The sequence below is a fragment of the Notamacropus eugenii genome, chromosome 3, assembly GCF_028372415.1.
Source record: "Notamacropus eugenii isolate mMacEug1 chromosome 3, mMacEug1.pri_v2, whole genome shotgun sequence".
NCBI classification, from domain to species: Eukaryota; Metazoa; Chordata; class Mammalia; order Diprotodontia; family Macropodidae; genus Notamacropus; species Notamacropus eugenii.
In genome coordinates, this window is record NC_092874.1 from 278967245 (window position 1) to 278986823 (window position 19579).

Here is a 19579-nt window from a genome sequence, read left to right on the forward strand (position 1 = left end):
CCCCTCCCTCCCAGTAAAAGTCATCTGCATTCATTCTTGAAGGGACTTTAAAAAAGATAGAATGCCTTCTCTCTCCTCTCCTTTTCTCTTTCTCCTCTCTGCTCTCCCTCCTTCAAATATCCCTCTATTCTGTCACCTTCTTCAAAGAGAAGCCAGAAAGCATGGTTTCTCTATGACATTTAAGGATTTTCTTTTCCTTTCTCTGATTCAAGGCACTTCCTATTATCTATAAATGGTCTTTTGATTTTACCTTATTACTAGCAAATCAAGTGCTTGACAAGGTGTTGAGAATAAATGGGTTCAAATTTGGCCTCTGGTACTTACTAGATACAAATAACTGGGCACATATTTCTGAGCCTCAGCTTCCCTATGAAGTAGAAAATACAAAATCCATTTTACAGATAAGAAAACTAACTCAGAGGCCAAATCGTTTGTCAGTAAGCCTATGCAAAAGTATTTCAATACAACACCAGTGCCCCATCTACAATGTCATACTACTGATACTGAATAGTGCTTTCAGGAGACAGAATGATGAAGTAGTTGGTGAGAGATGGGAGTCAGAAAAACTTGGGTTTAAGTCTCACTTCAGATACTTCAAACACCTCAGTGACTGGAAGAATGGTGACACCTACCACAACAGGGGAGCCTAGGAGGGATTAGTTTGGAACATCTAACATCAGAGAGATTTCTTTTAGTGACCTCTGCTGTGTATTCCATGCAAACAGCGTATCATGCACAGAACTGCTTACGACATTTGTGATCCCTTCCATCTGAATATTATTCTTTCCTTCTGTGTTTCTTTTAAATTTATATATGTGGTGAGCCAGTCTCCCAACCTCACCTTCTTAAATGCCACTTCCACACCCTTGTGTGTGACATCAGGTCTTAGAGTGTTAAAGTCCAAATATAATGAGGTTTTGCATCACTATTTACAAGAAAAGATCATGAAAGAACCCATTAACATGGCTATCACACTGTACGTTCGCTTTCCTCTTTCCACTGTCCATTACAAATGCTTGTGAAGCGATCCAGCTGTCATAGATTTCATATCAGGCTTTTTTCCCAAACCATTAGTTTTGTTGTCTCCTGAATCACTGCGGTTCAGAAATTAGTTCTGGCGAGAGAACTCACTAAACCCAATTCTCTTTCATCACTTCGAAATAGGAAAAAATGTATCCCATAAAATAAAAGTTACAACGACAACAACAAAGGGTTTTACTTCTCGCCTTCTCAATGGTTGGGGGAGAAAGAAAACTTAGAACTGAATATAAAAACAGAAACAGGAATGAAGGAAAAGAGAATCTTAAAAGAAAGCTATGAAAAGGAAGAAGCATAGAAGAGGTCCCAAGTTGTGAATACAAGAAATACCCAAAAAGAAAGAAAGCACTGAAAACTAGACCGACAGCAAAGAGAAAAACCTTGCAAGAAATCTCCAAAGTGATTTAGAAAGTCATTAAGAAATATAAAGGAAGTTCAGGCATGTGTGTCAGTAGAGAAAAGATTGTTGAAAGGTAAATACAGAAAAATGCACTTGACAATTTGAAAAAGATCAGGGAATGACCGAAAACAGCAGTTTTTTCTGAGGAATATAATGACCCAGAAAGGACCAAAAATTTTTTAAAAGATAACTAAAATTCAATTCAATTAGGTGTACCAAACATGAATGAAGTATCTACAAATGTACAAGATGGTGGACATACAAAGACAAAACCAAATAGCTCATGCCCAAAGATTTTACACTGCACTGCAAAATCCTTTGTGATTTCTCTAAACCCAAAGTCACACGTGGCTAGAATAATCTCGGGAAATTCATCCCCAAGGATGAACAGATGTGGCAACACTTCAACAAATTATAAGAAAAAAGCCTGGCAATACTGCAAACAGAAGAAAGAAGATAAACTGAAAGGAGACATGTAACACTGGTGAAAATAAACCCTAAGTTTAACTCAAAACTGCAAAATGCTGTCATCAATTTCCAAAGTTTATGGTAGAGAAGAGAATTTATTTAAAAACAATTCACAAAACAAAAAGCACTATTCCAAATAACTCAAGTTGATTTACTAAAGATAAAAAAAGTCATAACATGATATGCTGAAAAGAAAACTGATGTGCATCCCCAAACTGTATATCCAGAATGGCTAGATAGTCCCCATCATGAGAAATAATAACCCAATGATGTCAGCAAATTTCATTCTTTCCTGCTAAACAATTTCTATGGGGTCTTTGACATGCAAGTCCATAAGCTGCTTCTTGCAAACAAGTGGCAGATACCTTTTGGAGGGGGTGGGGAATATGTCAAAATAAGAAATAAGTAAATTATTATTTACATGCCCTATGATTATTGTAGTGTGGAAGTCCCATCTTATATGATGGTCACTGAGAACAAAGGTTCACTGAGAACAAAGAATTCAACTGAAAAATCTCACAGAAAGAAATTAACATAAATTAGGTCACCTGGAAGATTGAAAGAACGTGGAAAAGTCAATTATTTCTAAATAGAATACACCAGATTCTTATCTATTTTTTGAGGTGAGAAGCAGCATCAGTAAAAACTGGGTTCAAGACTCACCTGACACATACTAGCTGAACACAGGCAAGTCACCTCACTTCTCAGGGCCACAGGTGATTCTCTAAGCATATAAGTTACAAAGGAGTTGCTGATCTGAATCAATGGATAGGGTATCCATACCTGGAATTCCTTGAATACATAAAATCATGGGTCCAGATCTCTACTCCCACCCTCACCATTGTCCCTAAATATCAGAACTAGGCAAGTAAGATATTTTTTGAAAGGATCATATCAGTTAAAGTGGAATACTTGGATGTGGGGTTGATTTGTACAGGAGAAAGGTGATATCTACACATAAGTACAGCAACTAAGATTGATTTGATATAAGCAAAAAGATTGTTATCTTATGCTGATAAAAGTAAAATTAAATAAAAGGAACAAAAGACTTTCGGGGAGGAAAAATCAAATTTAAGAATTTTAATCTTGTATGTTAACAGTCTGAATTCACCCACAAAATAGAAATAAACTTAAGAATGGATTATAAAACAAAACCCAAAAACAAAAACCTGCTATGAGAAACTTATCTAAAGCTTAAGGACCAAGAGACTAAAAGGAAAATATTAGAATAAAATCAATTACACTTCAGACATATCCAAAAAAGTAGAAGCAAAAATCAAAATTTCAGATAAAGCAATAGCAAATATCAGTATTGTCAAAAAACAAAGCAGGCAAACTACATTATTGTTAAAGGTATTATCAATAACAAAAAAAAGATGAACTTTAAATAAATATACACTAAAGGTCAAAGCCACTAACTTTTTAAAGAAAAAGATAAATGAAATGAAAAAAAGATTGGGAAAGTAAAACACTAGTTTCGGGGATAGCATGGTATGTTTAATAAAGAACGAAATGAAAGAGAAATTTAATTGGGAAAACAAAATCTGATTACCCTATGGAAACTACTAAATGGAAATCTTGGTATACTTACTTCTCAACCCTCAAGCTAAGTACTGGAAAAAATTATAGTCATGGGTCCTGATCCCCTTCCAGATCTCATTCAGTGGATCCTGTCCTTCCCCTTAGGCTGCCCAGATCTCTTCTAACAGACCCACAAAGAACAGACGCCCCAAGAAGATGTTCCCTTTCTTCTAATCTGACTTTCCCTTACCTGGCTGGAAGCTGTCTTTTCATCCTCACTTGTGTAGGAAGGAGCCCAGTCTCCACTACCAAACATGGTGGGCTTGGCCTCTCCACTGTCCTCCTTGCCACCTTTGCCCCGATGGATATGGCTGCTCACAGTTTTAATTAGCTGAGCATCACCAACTAAACCACCTGCTCCACTACAGGGTCCTTTATTACAAGATTACCAACTAAACCACCTGCTCCATTACAAGATCTACCCAGCCTTACCACTGGCCCTGCTACCATAACTGTTCATCAGACCAGAATATACTATCTGCCACCCTCCTGAACCTCAGACATTCCCATCTGAATTGCCAATGAAACATAAGAACTCTGGGTCTTCTCATTCATCATTCAGCTTCACTCATAGGATCATAGGGTCCCCTTTCCATATGCCCAGCAGCTAAAAGGACCTATATGTGTTGTCTCCTACTTGAGAGCAAGAACTGTGTCATTCTTCTATTTATATATCTCCAGTGCTTAACACACAGTAAGCATTTAATAAATGCCTTTTTACTCATTCAGTCATTCTCAGGCTCACATAAGATTTTTATAAAAACTGATCACATACTAGGAAATACAGGACTCAAAACAATGTAAAAATGCAGATATCTTAAAACATGTCTCTTTGACAGCCCCTAATTCGATAAAACCATAATCAAAACAAAGGAAATAAAATAACAACTCATAACCTTTATAGTAGTTTAAGGTTTGCAAAAACTTCGTATCTGTACCACGCAAGGTAGGGGCTGTTATTATTCCTACTTTTCTGAGGGAATTTGGGAAATTTCCCCAATTGATAAATGATCAAAGGTATGAATCTTCTCTTTTTAGAGGAAGAAAGCAAAGCTATCAATAGCTGTATGGAAAAATATATTCTGAATCACTAATAATTAGATGAAATTCAAATTAAAACAACTCTATGGTACTACCTTACACCTATCAGGCTGGCAAAGCTGCCAAAAAGGGAAAATGACAAAAGCTAAATGTGCCGTGGGAAAATGGGTATACTGATGCATTGCTGTTAGAACTGTGAACTAGTCCAGCTGTTCTGGAAAGTAATTTGGAAATATAAACACAACGCTGTTAAACTCTGCTTACCCTTTAACCCAGTGACACTACTAGGTCTATACCCAAAGATATGAAAGAAAAGGACCCATAGGTACAAAAATATTTACAGCAGCTCTTTTACTGGTGACAAAGAATGGGAAAGTAAGGGGTGTCCATAATTGGGAAACGGCTGAACAAGTTATCTTATATGTATGGGATGGAATGAAGCAGGAAAATTTTTCTTTAAATTTTACAAATAAGTAGATTTTAAACGAAAATTAAAAGTAAAGAAAGAAATGATGGAGACAGCTTGATAGAAATCTGAGAAGACTTCTATGGACTGAACTGAGTAGAACTGGAACAACGAGTGAAACAACAATACTATAGAACAAACAGCTGTGAAAGACTTAGGAGCTCTGGCGACACAGATGGAGGCACTTGACATGGGAACTTGGCTTTGCTTGACTATACATATTTCTAACAGGCTTCATTTTTCTTGCATTCTCAATGGGTTAGGGAAGGGGAAGGTAGGAGAATTAGAAACTGAAAATAAAATAAAATTCAACTTTAAAAAATTATTTCTATTTTGCTAATGAGGAAACCAGGCCCAGAAAAGTTAAGTAATTTGACTTGTCCAGAGTCACAAAGCTAGAATGTGTCAAGGCAGGATTCGAATCCAGATTTCCTGACTTTCAAGTCTTGCACTCTTTTTACCACCATCATGTTATCTCTCATCTATAAAAAGAGTAATACAGATGTAGAGACTAAAAAATGATATCTTAAATAATGAGTGGGTCAAAGACCAAATCAAAGAAACAACAATTACAAATTTCCTAATAGAGAAAATTTTATCAGGCAGCTAGGTGGCACAGTGAATAGAGTGATGGCTCTGGAGTCGGGAAGACTCAAGTTCAAATCTGGCTGCAGATACTTACTAGCTCTCTGACCCTGGGCAAGTCACTTCACCCTGTTTGACTCGATTTCCTCCTCTGTAAAATGAGACAGATAAGAAAATGGCAAACCACTTCATTACCTTTTCCAAGAAAGCCTCAAATGGAGTCATGAAGATTCAGACACGAACAATAAAAACAAAACCTTAAGTCTCAGAAGAGTATTATTAACAAAAGAGAAGAGAGAAGAAACTGAATAATTTTAAAAATATAAACTTTTGCAAATGAGCCAATTCCAAAAAAGTGTTGCGCTTAGCTGCCTTTCTGATGAGATCAAGTGCCTTAGGGATCATATTATTTCTTGGGTCTTTTGGTTTTCTCATTTCAGCAATTATTTTAATCAATTAACTTCTGTAAGAAATGATAATATTATTCTTCTTGAAAAAAATTCTTATTTTAAATTGGTCAACAAAAATTAATTAGGAAAAAAACCAAACATCTTTACCATTATCCTTGCTACTGTTTTCTTCAATAGTCATCTGCTCAGCCAGCTCAGAAAGCGATTCATCAATAGTCTGGCTTCCACGAAGCGTGAGGGATAGTCTTCTTTTAAACTTTTTCATTCTACCAATTTATAGTCTGGCTTAAAAAAGCCTAAAAAAGAAAACAGAAAATAAGTTATAGTCATGATTACTTGGATATTCAGAAAATAGTCCCTTCCTGAATCACTGATTCAATGGAAAATCTAAGCATCAGAATGTTAGTTAACAGTGAAAAATGAAAAAGAGAAGTGTATAGTCATTCAGCAACTCTGGAAAAAACAGTATATGGAATGTTTTGGTGTGTTTGCATGACAATTTCAAGAGCTCTACAGAAGTTCAAGGTTGCGGGTGGGGAGGTGCCAACGTTTTGTAAAACAGGTAACAGGATGGATAATAGTCCAAAAAGGTCATGTGGCGGACCTAGAAGAGTTAATGGACTAGGTTAATATTACAGAATGAATCTCACATTTTCCCAAATTGCCAATTAGGAAGGCAAAAATGAGTGGGATGAACCAACGATCCAGACACTGAAAAGAAATGCAAACAGCAAGAAAGAAAGATCATCACTTCTGTAACTTATTTATTCGGATCTGCTCTCTCACTGATCACATGAAAGAGACAAGAGATCCGAATGGATGAATAACTGCAGAATAAAATATTCTAAGAGCAATTTTTTAGAGACTCATTTAAACACCATGCTTTAACAATAGTTTAATCAATCTTTGTACCTCCTCCCACCCAGGAGATTGGCTAAGATGACATGGGAGAATACGTACACTAATATACTGTTAGTGGAGCTGTGAATTGGTTTAACCATTCCAGAGAAAAATTTGGAATTACACTGCAAAAGCTGTAAAACTGCCCATAGTTGGGCCCCACAGTACTGCTGCTAGGTCTATACCTCTAGGAGATCAAGGAAAAGAGAAAAGGGTCCACATGTACAAAAACATTTATAGCAATTCTTTTTGTGGGGCCAAAGAACTGGAAATTGAGGGGATGCCCATCAACTGGGGAATGGTTGAACAAGTTATGGTTTATGATTGTGATGGAATGTTATTGTGCACTATAAGAAATTATGAAGGGGATGGTTTCAGAAAATCCTAGAAAGATTTATATGAACTTATGTAAAGTAAACAGGACCATAAAGATGCATAAAGTAACAGCAATGCTGGGAAGATAATCAAACTATGAAAGACTAAGTAACTCTGATCAATTCAATGATCCCCCAAACTCCAAAGGAATCATGGTGTAAAATAATATCTACCTCCAGGTAAGAGAAGTGATCAACTCAGAATATAGACTAAAGTATAACTGTTTTCCTTTCTTTTTCTGGCTTGTTTTTTCCAGAACAAAGCCAATTCAGAAATATGTTTTGCACAATATATAATGGGTATGATATTTCTTCCCCTCTCAATGGGTGGGGGAGAGGCTGGAGGAAGGGAAAAATTTTGGAACTGAAAATAAAGATAATTTTTTAAAAAATCATCTTTGACAGGGATCTTTCTGAAACATATGATTCCCTGCCTTCTTACCCAGTAAAATGAACCTTTTTTACTTTTTCTAGTGACAGATAAAACAAAATCCCAGAAAGGTAAAACTGGAAGTAATTTTGGAGATTCATTTCATTTAATCCCTCAAAGTGCAAATAAAAAATGAAAATCCAGAGTGGTTAAGTGAGTGCCCAAGGATAACAAAGTGAGCTAATTAATGGCAGGGCCAGAACAAAAGCCAAGGAAATTGGACTTGACTCTGCTGGTGCTGTTGCCACTAGCAGTTATGAAGATGTTGATGGCCACTTGACTCATGACATCAGACTACTTACTTAGCACTTTCAGTCTGAAGAGTTGTATGTATGTTTTTGGTAATCTTTTTCTATCTTCAATGTGAGGTTGTTACTTGTCACTTCAGACAGTTATCAGTAAACCTGTCTCTAAGTCTTCCCTTAAAATCAGACTTCAAAATCCTTATGGTTTTTTACAGGAACTCCTAAGGTCATCTAGTTGAATCCCTACTCAGATCATGCATTCTGGATATGAGTAAATGGACATCTAACCTCCAACTGAAGATGTTCAGATCATATATAAAATCCATCTCCAGTTACCTTGTTCTGCTTACTGGCCACTGCAGTCATGTTTTATAGGAGCGTGACAGTCAGCAATACGACCAGTTCAGTTAGAATAGCGAATGCAGAAAAGGGGGGAATAATCTGTGGTGAGGCTGCAATGGTAGATGTGGGGCAAGTCTGTGAACGTGCTAGATGTTCAATGCCCAAGAGAAGAGTTTCTATTTCTACTGGATTCTATAGTGGGCCACAATAAGGCACTCATCCACCAATCAAGACCTTGGAGGGCAGGGAGTTCTGGAGTTGAGAGGGTTCAATTCTCCAGGGCATGGTTTCTGGTCTTGGTGGTAAAAAGAGGGCAGGGAAATAGATTTCTTAATATAAATGTGTGAGAATTGAAATGAAACCCTGAGACAATGGTATCCTGCTGTCTTCTAATTTATTACAAGGGAGTACCAAGCCTAGTAGAGGCTAAACAGATTTCAAAGAATTTAGAGAAAGATACATAAGATCTCTTGGCCCAAGAATGACTGATTTTTCAACTGAATCACATCTTTAAAATTTTTGTTAAGTACTTACACTGTACAGATTATTTGTGCTAGGCACTTGAAGAGCTACAAAGTCATGGCTTTGGGAAATTCTGAGTATAACAAGAAATGACACATACAGATGCTGAAATACAGTCAAGGAGGTGCAGCTAGAGGAGAACAAAACAAAATATGTTGGAGAGGAAAAGGGCGACAGAAAGAGGAATGAAAACATTACAAGAAGAGACAGGGAAATGATTCTCTCAAAACACAGGATAACCACAAATGACTTTAGATGGCTAGATGGCATACCTACTAAACCATGAATCAGCATAAAATTAGGGCAACAAACGACAGAATCAACACATAGACAAAGAAAATCTTAATAGGAAGGTATATACCAAGATACAGTATATATCAAGAAAATGAAGTTTAGTAAAAGATAAATCTTAAGTCTTATACTTATGCTCAAAAAAGTCAACTGTATACAAAGTGAGAGTGAAGGGGATATAATCAGCAAGCAGTTTATATAGAAAACCCTTGTCTTAGTCAACCACAAACTCAACACTGTGTTGCGGTGGCGAAAAAAGCTACTACAATCAGGACCAATTCCCAAAAGTGCAACACGGAACACATCTGCAAAAACCCTACTACAGCTCCTTATTGTGACATGGGCACAACCCTGCCTCTTGATGAAGCACAAATTCTATCAAGGAGAATACATCCTGCCAAGGACAAAATGTTCTAAGCACAAGTATAGTCAAATGAAGAGGCAACAAGGAAGCACCTACATGTGCTAGGCACTATGCTATGCACAAGGGGTACAAAGACAGGTGCAAAAACATCCAATCTGTGTTCTCAAGGAATCTGGAGTCCAGTGGGAGAGACAACATGCAAACAACTATGTACCAATAAGATACATGCAGAAAACTAAGAGATAATCACAGAGAAAAGGCAATAGCACTGAAGGGAATCAGGGAAGACCTTGGGCAGAAGATGCAATTTTAGCTGGGACTTGAAGGAACCCAGGAAAGTAAGGAGACAGAGATGAAAAAGAAGCAACTCTAAGGACTGTGGACAGAGAATGTGTCTTGTTACTGGACTGAAGAATATGTAGAGGGGAGAGAGGTATAAGAAGGCTAGAAACGGACCAGGTTATAAAGGGCTCTAAAAGCCAGAGAATTTTATATAAGATCATAGATGTGTGAAGGGAGCCACTGACATTTACTGAATAGAAGAGGAAACATGGTCAGACCTTTGATTTAAGAAGATCAATATGACAGCTCAGGGGAAGATATATTAGAGTGGAAAGATACCTGAGAAGAGGGAGTAGCAGACTCACAATATCTACAGTAAAAGAACTAATCAACTCAATTAAAAGAAGACTTCACAGAAAGCTGACCACCAGATGCTGGATTTGGTTAGCCACAACAATTTATGAAGACCACACCCTATGGCATGAAGGGGTTACGATCTACAGTGAAGGAAACAAACCAATGATAAAAGTACAGAGTTTTGAAGCACCTGAAATACACAATCTTTGCCCAAAGATCAAGGTGGAATACCAGAAATAAACCAAATCTATATTGACATTCTTTCCCTACATTAAATGAAAAATATAAATTGTAGGAAAAAGGAAAGGGCAGCTCAGTGGTTCTCCTTAGAGAGAAAAGAACTTTTATTTGGGACTATCGTGCCCAAAGACAACAAAAATCATCTCATCCTGCAGTTTCCATGATTAGTGAAACTAGGCTACCATAAATAAAGCTGAAGTTTACATGCCAACATCTGTTATTGAGTGGAAAATAGGAGAGAAATTTTATTTTAAAAACCTCAAATCTAACAATATTATCTTGAAACTGCATGACTAATGTAAGGTGGGCACATGGGAGATGAATGCTATCTTATAAAAAAAAAAGTTTGGGATGAAGACATTTAGAAAATGAATAATTTATGGACTACTATGAAGATTTACACCTAATATGTCACAAATATTACTTTCTTCAAGAGAAGGAATATCCTGGATGTGGCAAACACTGAGCAACATGACAAAAATTTGTCTGACAAGTTCTCAGACAGAAAATGAGTTTGCAACGTAAGTTATTTCAGAAACAACTATGTGAAATCAAGACTATTGACTGGTTAGAGCAAAGGCTAATATTAATACCAGATAAGAATAAGAAAAATGAATACCAGCTCCAACAAGATTTAAAAAATTTGTCCACACCAAGAAGAAAAAAGGAAAGAAAGGAAAGGAAAATGGACAAAAATAAAAGCATTTACTATCACTATTTCTAAGATAAATTTAACGTACACAAAACAGTCACCAATAAGAGTTAAGAAACCACTTCAAGCCTCACTGAATGCAAGTTGACAATCTACTCCTGTATGGAACTGACATGAAGTTGGGGAGATATTGTTTTCCTGCAACATCCATTCTCTTAGTGACAAATTTCCTATAGTCAAAAGGTTTGTAAGCTTAAAACCAGATCTATTAAATTGCAGACTGTTGGTAGGGGAACATCCCAGGTTAAGTCTAAAATTAAGATATTAGGCTTAGGACTTTAGACCAACAACAATAAGTTAGGGTCCTTTAATTCTTAGTAATACTGTGGAAACAATTAGGTCAAGGGCTTGTGAAGTTAGCATACATAAATTATTATTTGTATTTAGTTGGTTAATGTTAAAAAAAAAATTCGTTTGTGGTCTATATTGTAAATGCTTTAAAAGAAGTATCACCCAACCAAAAGGTGGAATTGTTTTATGTGATATAAACTGTGTTAAAATGAAAAATAAAATTAAAAAAAAAAGAAAGAAAGAAACCACTTCAACCAGCAAACACTAGCTCTTGGTCAAGAAGAGAAATATAGCGATCAAAAGTAATGCTGATTTAGCACACGTTAATCTGAAAAGCATCGTGTAGGACAACATAAGATTAAGAGCACAATGATTTCCAAAAATAATGAACAGTCAGAAAAAGCAGGACAACAGAGAACTAAATCAGATCACAATTAAAATGTGGATGACCCAAAACATAACAGAAAGGTAGTCTGTAGCCTATCGTCGAAAGTTTTGGCATAAGGACACATATAAAGAACACTGATAAAGGTTTTGAACTGAAGATACTAATTTTAGACGTACCAACAAAGGAAAGGTTAGTTCAAAGTTTGAGAAATGGATTGAGTTTTCCAAGGGACAAAAAAATATAAAATGAACAAAAACATGAAAACTGAACCTTGGGGAATGCTCATGGTTATGAAGCAAGAAAAGGAAGATGATTAGGAAATCCAGGACAGGTTAATATGGAAGCCAAGGAGAAGAAACATAAAGAGCCAGTGGTCAGCTGGGTCAAACACAGATAGGAGAATGAGGTAAAAAGAAACTGTCCCTGAACGTCACAAAGAAGTCTTTGAGAGATGAGGTGCACCAGAATGGTGGGAATGGAAAAAAAGAGATTGTATGGAGTTGTGAAGGTGAGATGTTGGGATGAAAGAGAGGAAATAAAATATTCTTTCTTTTTCTCTGTGCAGGTGGTGAGCAGGGGAGGGTGGGCCTCATGTAGTATTTATAAGATTTCTATATTATTTTTGTGACCTTCCGTGGAAAGACATGATAATGTGTGTAATGAGAGAGAGGGACAAAAAGTTACTTACAAGGTATCCTTAAGTGAAAGGGCACTTTCAATTTCATTTTTTAAATGTCATATAAAATAGCATCTTTAACTTCATTTACCAAGCTGCAAAACGTGTTTTAGCTGTATTAAGAGAAAAAAAGAAAATAATGTTTTTTCCCTACATATAGTGGTGCTATATTTGTACCTTAATTTTCCCTTCGTCACTTCAACAAAACTTTTCATTTCAGCTCCAGTGTTAAGAAGTAGTATTCATTTCAGAAGAAGTCCCTTGGAAAATCCAGGAAGGAGAGGGAAGGCCAAGCCCAACATGTCTAAAACCACAAGAATGGTTTTCTGTTCAAACAGGACACACCAACTAAACCAATCTCTTACCCTTCTTGAATCCACTAACCTTAGTTCCATAAAAAAAAAAAAAAAAGTTATTGACTATATAATGGGACAACCTGCATAAACTAAAGCCACATGTTATTTAACTGAAAACAAGGAATCTTTGCTCTATTGCTATATTCAATTTGAAAACAATAGTTTAACACACACACACACACACACACACACACTCGCACACACCTATTCCAGAAACACAAGTTGGCTTCTGTAATTTTTGATATGAAAATATCGGGGGCTTCACAATCAGGGGTAATGTGAACTAAAGGAAAAAAAGTGGATTTGGAATGAGGGCTCTCCTACTGCCTACCTGGGTGACCAGAGGTGGGAAAGTCACTTATAGTCTTTGGGCCTCAACGGTGGGAAGAGTTAGGCAACATAACCAAAAAGGTCTTCTCCAGTTCTAAAGTCTGGAATCCGCTGAATTCAAATGCTTTATATTTATTAAGTGTTTTATTTTTCATTTCCCCCCACCCCCACCAGTGGTGGTCAGGAGAGGCAGGGAGGGCTGGAGGAAGAGAAAATCAGTGTCTGTTTATTAAATAAAATAAAACTTTATTACACAAACAAAAACATAGTTCAAATGTTTATGATATACCTTAGATAAACACATCAACTTAGCAAACTACAGGAGGTCAAATGTTAAATAAGTCTTTCACAGGAGGCTTAAAGAAAGGGTATCATAGCTCAGAATAGGAGTAAAAGTCCAACAGTGAGCACCCTTTGCCCGCAACATATTCTGTATTACATTTTTCCTGACATTTGATAGGCAATAACCTGGAGGGCCTTAGAGACAACCCTAGCACTATTGCCATGTATATTAACCATGAAAGATAAGAAAGCACTGGCAACCAAAACAAAGCATCACAGAGTTATGGTGTTAGGGCCAATCCAGACCGGCACCTTTTCCTCAAGTAACTGTCTAAGAGTCCTTTTTGGGCACATGGGCTGCCCAGGTCACACAGCATGATGTGCCAAAGATAGCACTGGAGCTCAGGTGGTCCTGCCACCAAGGATTGGGAAGGGGTTGGGTGTTGGAAATGAGGTGCTAGAACAAAATTACAAAAAAAAAAAAATCAAGAAAATGGGGGAAAAAGACATTAGAAAATGTAAGATACTGGATATCAAGAACTGACCTGGAAAATAGGTCAAGAGATCATTTAAGAAGCAATGGGCTCCTTGAAAATAATGATTTAAAAAAAAAAATCTGAACATTATTTCAAGAAGTCATAAAAAAAAAACCCCAAAAAAACCATGCCTAGAGCTACTAGAATTAAAGGGCAAAGTGAAGAGCCCTTAAAGAAAACCCCTATAAAGGTCAAGTCCCAGAAATGTCACAGCCCAAATCGAGAGTTCCTACTTCAAGAAAAAAATCCTGCCAGCATCCAGAAAGAAGTTGTTCAAGTCCCAAAGAAGTTTGGGCAGCATCACACAATCCCTGAAAGTCAAAGGCAGGAGAAACTGGCTTACAAACAGAACAACTTTAAAAGCAAAGCATAATCCTCTAGAAAGGACAGATGGACCTTAAATGGAACAGAGGACTTGTAGGGATTTCTGCTGACAAGATCAGAGTCAAGTAGGACGTCTGAAATACAAACACAAGAGTCCAGAGGAAACTAGTAAGGCAGATCTATTGTGTAACTGGAAGATGCTGTACTATGGTGTAGTGCTAACATTCTAATGGGGGAAAAGAAACATAAGCCTTCAGAGCCTTATGGTCTTCTGGGTATTGGGGAAGTTTAAGAAGGAAAGGCAAGGACCTGGGAAACTGATTGTGTTCGGAAAGCTTGAAGAAGGCAAAAGGAAGAGAGGTGGTAGGAGTAAACAGAATGTACTAATGTAGAAAGGAAGGATGGATCAAGAACAGGAGAAAAAACATAAAGGGAGGAAGTGGAGCAGTCATTAGATGAACATGACTGATATTAAACTGAATACACATGCACACACACATACATGCACACATACATACACGCACACACTTGCACAGAAACAGACCAAACTCAAAAGGGAAAGACAGGGAATGATCACAAGCAGAGTCATCTTGCTGATCCTGAAATGGGGCTGGGAAAGATAAAAGACAACCAGACTCTAAGGGGAGGATTTAGACTGATGAGGAGACAACCAGGGAACGAATGGCACAGGCACAGAATGGAACATCACTACACTATAAGAAATGATGAAAAGAGACAATTTCAGAGAATCCAGACAGCATGAATGACAAAAGAAGAACTTCAACAATAATTTTGTAAAAAAAAACAAAAAAACAAAAAAACAACCTTAGAAGATTCAAAACCTCTGATCATGGCCAGCCCTGTCTCCAGTGGACAGGTGGTGAAGCAGCAGGTGAGCCAGCTCCTGACACGCAGGAGATGGACACAAGAAAGAGATATTTCTGTACGTGATGATTGGAAGAATTATTTTTGCTTGACTCTCCTTATTGGTTACCAGGGCCCTCTCTTTCTAACTGTGGGCCGGGGAAGATAAACGAGAAGGGAGTTTGCAAGAGAGTGACACCTAAAAACAGAAAGCCAGTGAAATAATTTTAAAATTTACCTGGAAGCAGAAAAAACTTTAGGCAAACAGAACTGTTTTGAAAGTAATGAGCAGAATTTATTATATTATATACTTTTAAAAAGGTGATACAAAATGGAAATTGATGGATTCATGTATAAACCTTTTTGTGTACTGCTCTGCATAGAGAAATGTTCTTTTTTGGTGTCTAGGTTGAGAATAAAAAACAAAAAAGGTCATTTTTGCAAATCCTAAAATTACTGCAGCTATGATGTAACATAGCCTGAGTATAGGGAACTTAAGGATCTCCAAATTCATTGTTTTATTCAACACACATTTATTCGATGTCTACCATGTACTGTGTGCCAAGGCACTATGTTACATTGTAGGAAAGTAGGAGCACAGATTAAGAGCTGTATAGGACCAAAGAGACTATCTAGTCCAATTTTTCAGATGAGGAAACTGAGGTGTAGAGAGGTTAAGGGACTTGCTCAAAGTCATACAGGTACCAAGTATTGAGGCCCAGGTCCCTTGACTAGCCTACTCAGCCTTCTTTCTAGAGTGACACAAAATTAAACAGCTCTTTGAGGATCTCACCTTCTGTTGGAGGGAACAAAGTACATGTACACAAATACAAAAGAGAAAATAATTTTCTTGGGGAAAGGTAAAAGCAACTGGGAGGGTATAAGGAGAGGCAGCAGAGCAGGGCTTTAAAGGAAGCTGGGGATGCTTTAAGAAGCAGCAGCGATAAGGGAGGGCACTCCAGGCATGACAGATGCCTGTATGGACAAAGCTATGGGAGCAGGAAATGGAATGTCATGTATGAGGAGTACCAGTCAGTATATACTGCAGGTTTGGCTGGAACAGAGTGTGAAGCAGTCGTGTGTTATAATATGCTTGAAAACATGGAGAAGAATGGTAACGGGGTTTAAATGCCAATGGGAAGGGGCTGATCCTCCAAGGGAGACCTCAAAGCTGTCAGAGCAAGACAGTGACATGATATGTACAGGCATATCAACCTGGCAACGCTGTGGATGGATGGGAAAAAGGGATGAAAGAGTGAAGGATACAGAGGGAGAGAGAGAAGATAGGGAGAGACAGACAGTAACAAGGTCACTGCACCAGACTAGGAGGGAAATGCTAAGGACCTGAACTAGGATGTGGCCCCCAAGGGAAGAGAAAGGACCCCAAGATCAGAGAGGAGCAGGAACCTATAACACATGAATGAAAAACGTGGATCGAGCTCTTACTCTGGGCTAAGCAATGGCTTTTTAGACCAATTCCCTCACTTTATGAATGACCAAACCGAGGCCTAGAGAGGTTCAGTGATTCATCAGAGGTTACACACCTGTTAAATAGCAATACCAGGAGACATACTTCCCATGTAATCTCAGATGGCTGGAGACTCTGCAGAGACAGAACCTGTAAGATTTGGAACCTGACATGTGAACACAATCAGAAGTCAAAGACGGCACTCTAGCTGCAAGCCTGGCCTGGTATTCAAAACCTTTCATAATCTGCCTCTCTTCCCTCTAACCTGCTTCAACTTTATCACTAGTTTTCATTACATACACTCTGGGCTCCTTGAGAGCAGGGAGTGTGCTAGTTTGGTTTAGTTTTTAACATTTCTTTGTATCCCCAGCATCTGACTCTGGTAGAGAGAAGAGGGTTAGTCAATGCCAAGGAACTATCCTCCTTTAGGATATTTTTTTACTGCCCCCTCCCCCAATAAACCATATTTACTAATCTGTGTTTTTGCCCATGCTACACAGAGAGAAGGTCTTCTAATCCAGTCTCAACCTATTGCACCACCCCCCCCCCTTCAAGGCCCAATTCCAATCCTATTTTGTCCATCAAATCTTCTTCAGCTACTACAATCTATGTTAATCTTTCCCATCTCAATACTCCTTGAGTTTCTCTAATTTTAAAATACATGTTTTCTCCTTCCAAATACATTACAAGCTCCTTGGAAGTAAAAAACATTTATCTTTCATTAAACATTTATTAAACACCTACTGTGTGCTGGACACTGAAATAGGTGCTGAGAGGATTCAAATATTAAATGAAGGAGAGATGACCTCTGACCTCCATGAGTTTATGATGGGGAGTGGGGGAAAGATGGACTGATAATACAGGTAAGCAAATAAATATTTTTAAAAATTCGAAAACTAATCAGAAGTCTAGGATAAGAAAGAAAAGAGGGCTACAATAAAAGAAGACTTTTAAAGTCAGTGGCACCTTGAAGAAAAGAGAAGATTCCAAATGACAGAAATGGGACAGAAGCCATGCCAGGCAGCAGGGGTGGCATTACTCTAGACATGGCGATGAGAAGGTGCAATACTGCATAAACACAGGGTACCTGGAGGCGGGGCTCTTTAGGCAAGGCTGGAAAAGCGTCCACCTTGGAGCAAGGGTTTGGGGGCCTGGAATGGTAGGCTAAGGAAGGAGTCTGAACCTTCCTGGGAGAAGAAAACAATTTACAATAAGGAACCACCGGCATTGCTTAAATGGGGAAGTGATATGATCAGAGGTCATAGCATCAGGGATGGAGCCTTTGGAAGGAATCTTAGAGATTATCTAATGTAACTTCTCTGTCTTCAGGTGAAGAAAACCATGGTCACTCAGGTAGGAAAAAGCAGAGCTAGAGTTCAAACCCAGGAGCTCACACTCTGAATCCAAAGCTCTTTTCTCTGCAGGATGCTGCCTTATAAGCCCCTCCAAAGACAGCGGAAAAGGAGGCCTGGTGTCCCCTTCAGCAAAAGGGGTGTCCCCCCCATCCTCAGTCAATGACTTCACTTCCTATTCTCAATTCTCAACTAGACTTTGCATTAGAAGATGATTCAGGGAAGAGGAGGAGGTTGAAGGGAAAGGGGTGGTTCTCTGCTCTGGACAAGGCTTCACATCAATCTATTTTGTCCTAAATCCTTACATACAAGAGTTATAGTGAAACCTCTTAATATGGTAATGTAAGTTTTCTCTATTTTAATAGTTCCAGAAAAAAAAAAAAGGTTGTAGATGTTGGGACTGGAAGCTCAATTCCGTGTGGACAGTCTCGGGCAGGTAAAAGTGGGACTTCTAAATCTTAGAGTCTTACGAGGCCCTCCATGAACAGCGGGGGTTCGAGAAGGTCAGACCGAGCTAGCTCGGCTAGCTCGGGTATTTCCGCCTCTCCCCTGGAGATATGTGATGGGTGGAGTCTCCCTGCCCTCGAGGTCGTCCCGGATTGGAGCACACCTAGTTACCTAACAGCACGGTATTGAGATGCAAACTGTGTGGCTGAAGGTTAAGTAGGATTGAGGAAGCCTGAAAGCTCTCTTAGCACGTGTGGAGCCAAAGAGAAAAGTAGGGCTCCGCTTCTTTTCTTTCCTCTCTCCCCTCCCCCTCTCTCCCCGCTTGTACTTCTACTTCCAATCCCTTAAGCTTAGCCTCCTTAGGAAATCTCCCCCTCTTCGTCCTAAGAAAGAAGAGCCCCTGCACTTGTAACCGAAACCCTGTAATAAAGCTCAACCCCTGTTTGACTCTGGAACGTCCTTTCTCTCATACGTGCATCCGGCGTGGCCAGCCGAAGACCTCGGAGGTGAGGTAAGGAAGACTCGGGTAGCCCAATACAGGCCTCTAGGCTTGGCAGTAGAAATTAATTCAGACAAGTTTAGAAAATGCTACTTGAATGAAAAGATTTTTCACTCAGTTGGACAACGAAGCATAATTTATTTAAAACTTCTTTTCCCACTAGTAGACTTATTTCTGTTTGGCTCTTCTAATAAGTCTTAAAAAGGTACATTTTGTTACTCTATAATACTTTATTGGAATAGTTTTAGCTTTGAATATGGCCTGTTTGAAAGTAACATGATGTGTTAATAACCTATTAATGTTCAATGGTTTCCAGTTAATTTTAATATTATCTTCCTCTCAACTCTTAAATAATGATAAAAAGGCAATACTCTAGCACTCTTAAGCCAACAAGTATAAATACAGTAGCAACGAATCAGTACTTCAAAAAGTAAGGAATTTCCAACGTAACTATACAAGTGACAAAAGAATAAAAATCAAAGTAGCCATTTATTCCTAACAAATCTTCAACCCTTCAGGTGTTCTACCTGATTTTTTGACAGGCAGTATTATGCAAGTTCTCACAAACAACAAAAAGGGAAAATATGAGTGGGAGATGAAGAAGGCATTTTGGTAAAAAAAATACATCTTCAGAGGAACAGTTTGAGAATGAATGCATTTCACTTCATCTGGTCTAAGCACTGCCAATGTCCTATTTTCCCAGAGACTTAAAAAAATA

General features: G+C 38.1%; 1 protein-coding gene across 3 annotated transcripts in view; it reads right to left on the reverse strand.

The window, feature by feature from the left end:
• The window catches only part of CDK17 (cyclin dependent kinase 17), a 147375-nt gene that overhangs the window by 80649 nt on the left and 47147 nt on the right, over positions 1-19579 (reverse strand). For 2 of the 3 annotated variants that reach the window (XM_072655635.1, XM_072655633.1), the window contains exon 2: positions 6137-6285. In XM_072655635.1, the coding sequence (XP_072511736.1) occupies positions 6137-6254 (118 nt within the window). In that variant the 5' untranslated portion in view covers positions 6255-6285. Of the gene's footprint in view, positions 1-6136; positions 6286-12415; positions 12512-19579 lie in introns of those variants that run through there. The other variant, XM_072655634.1, reaches the window with a different exon arrangement.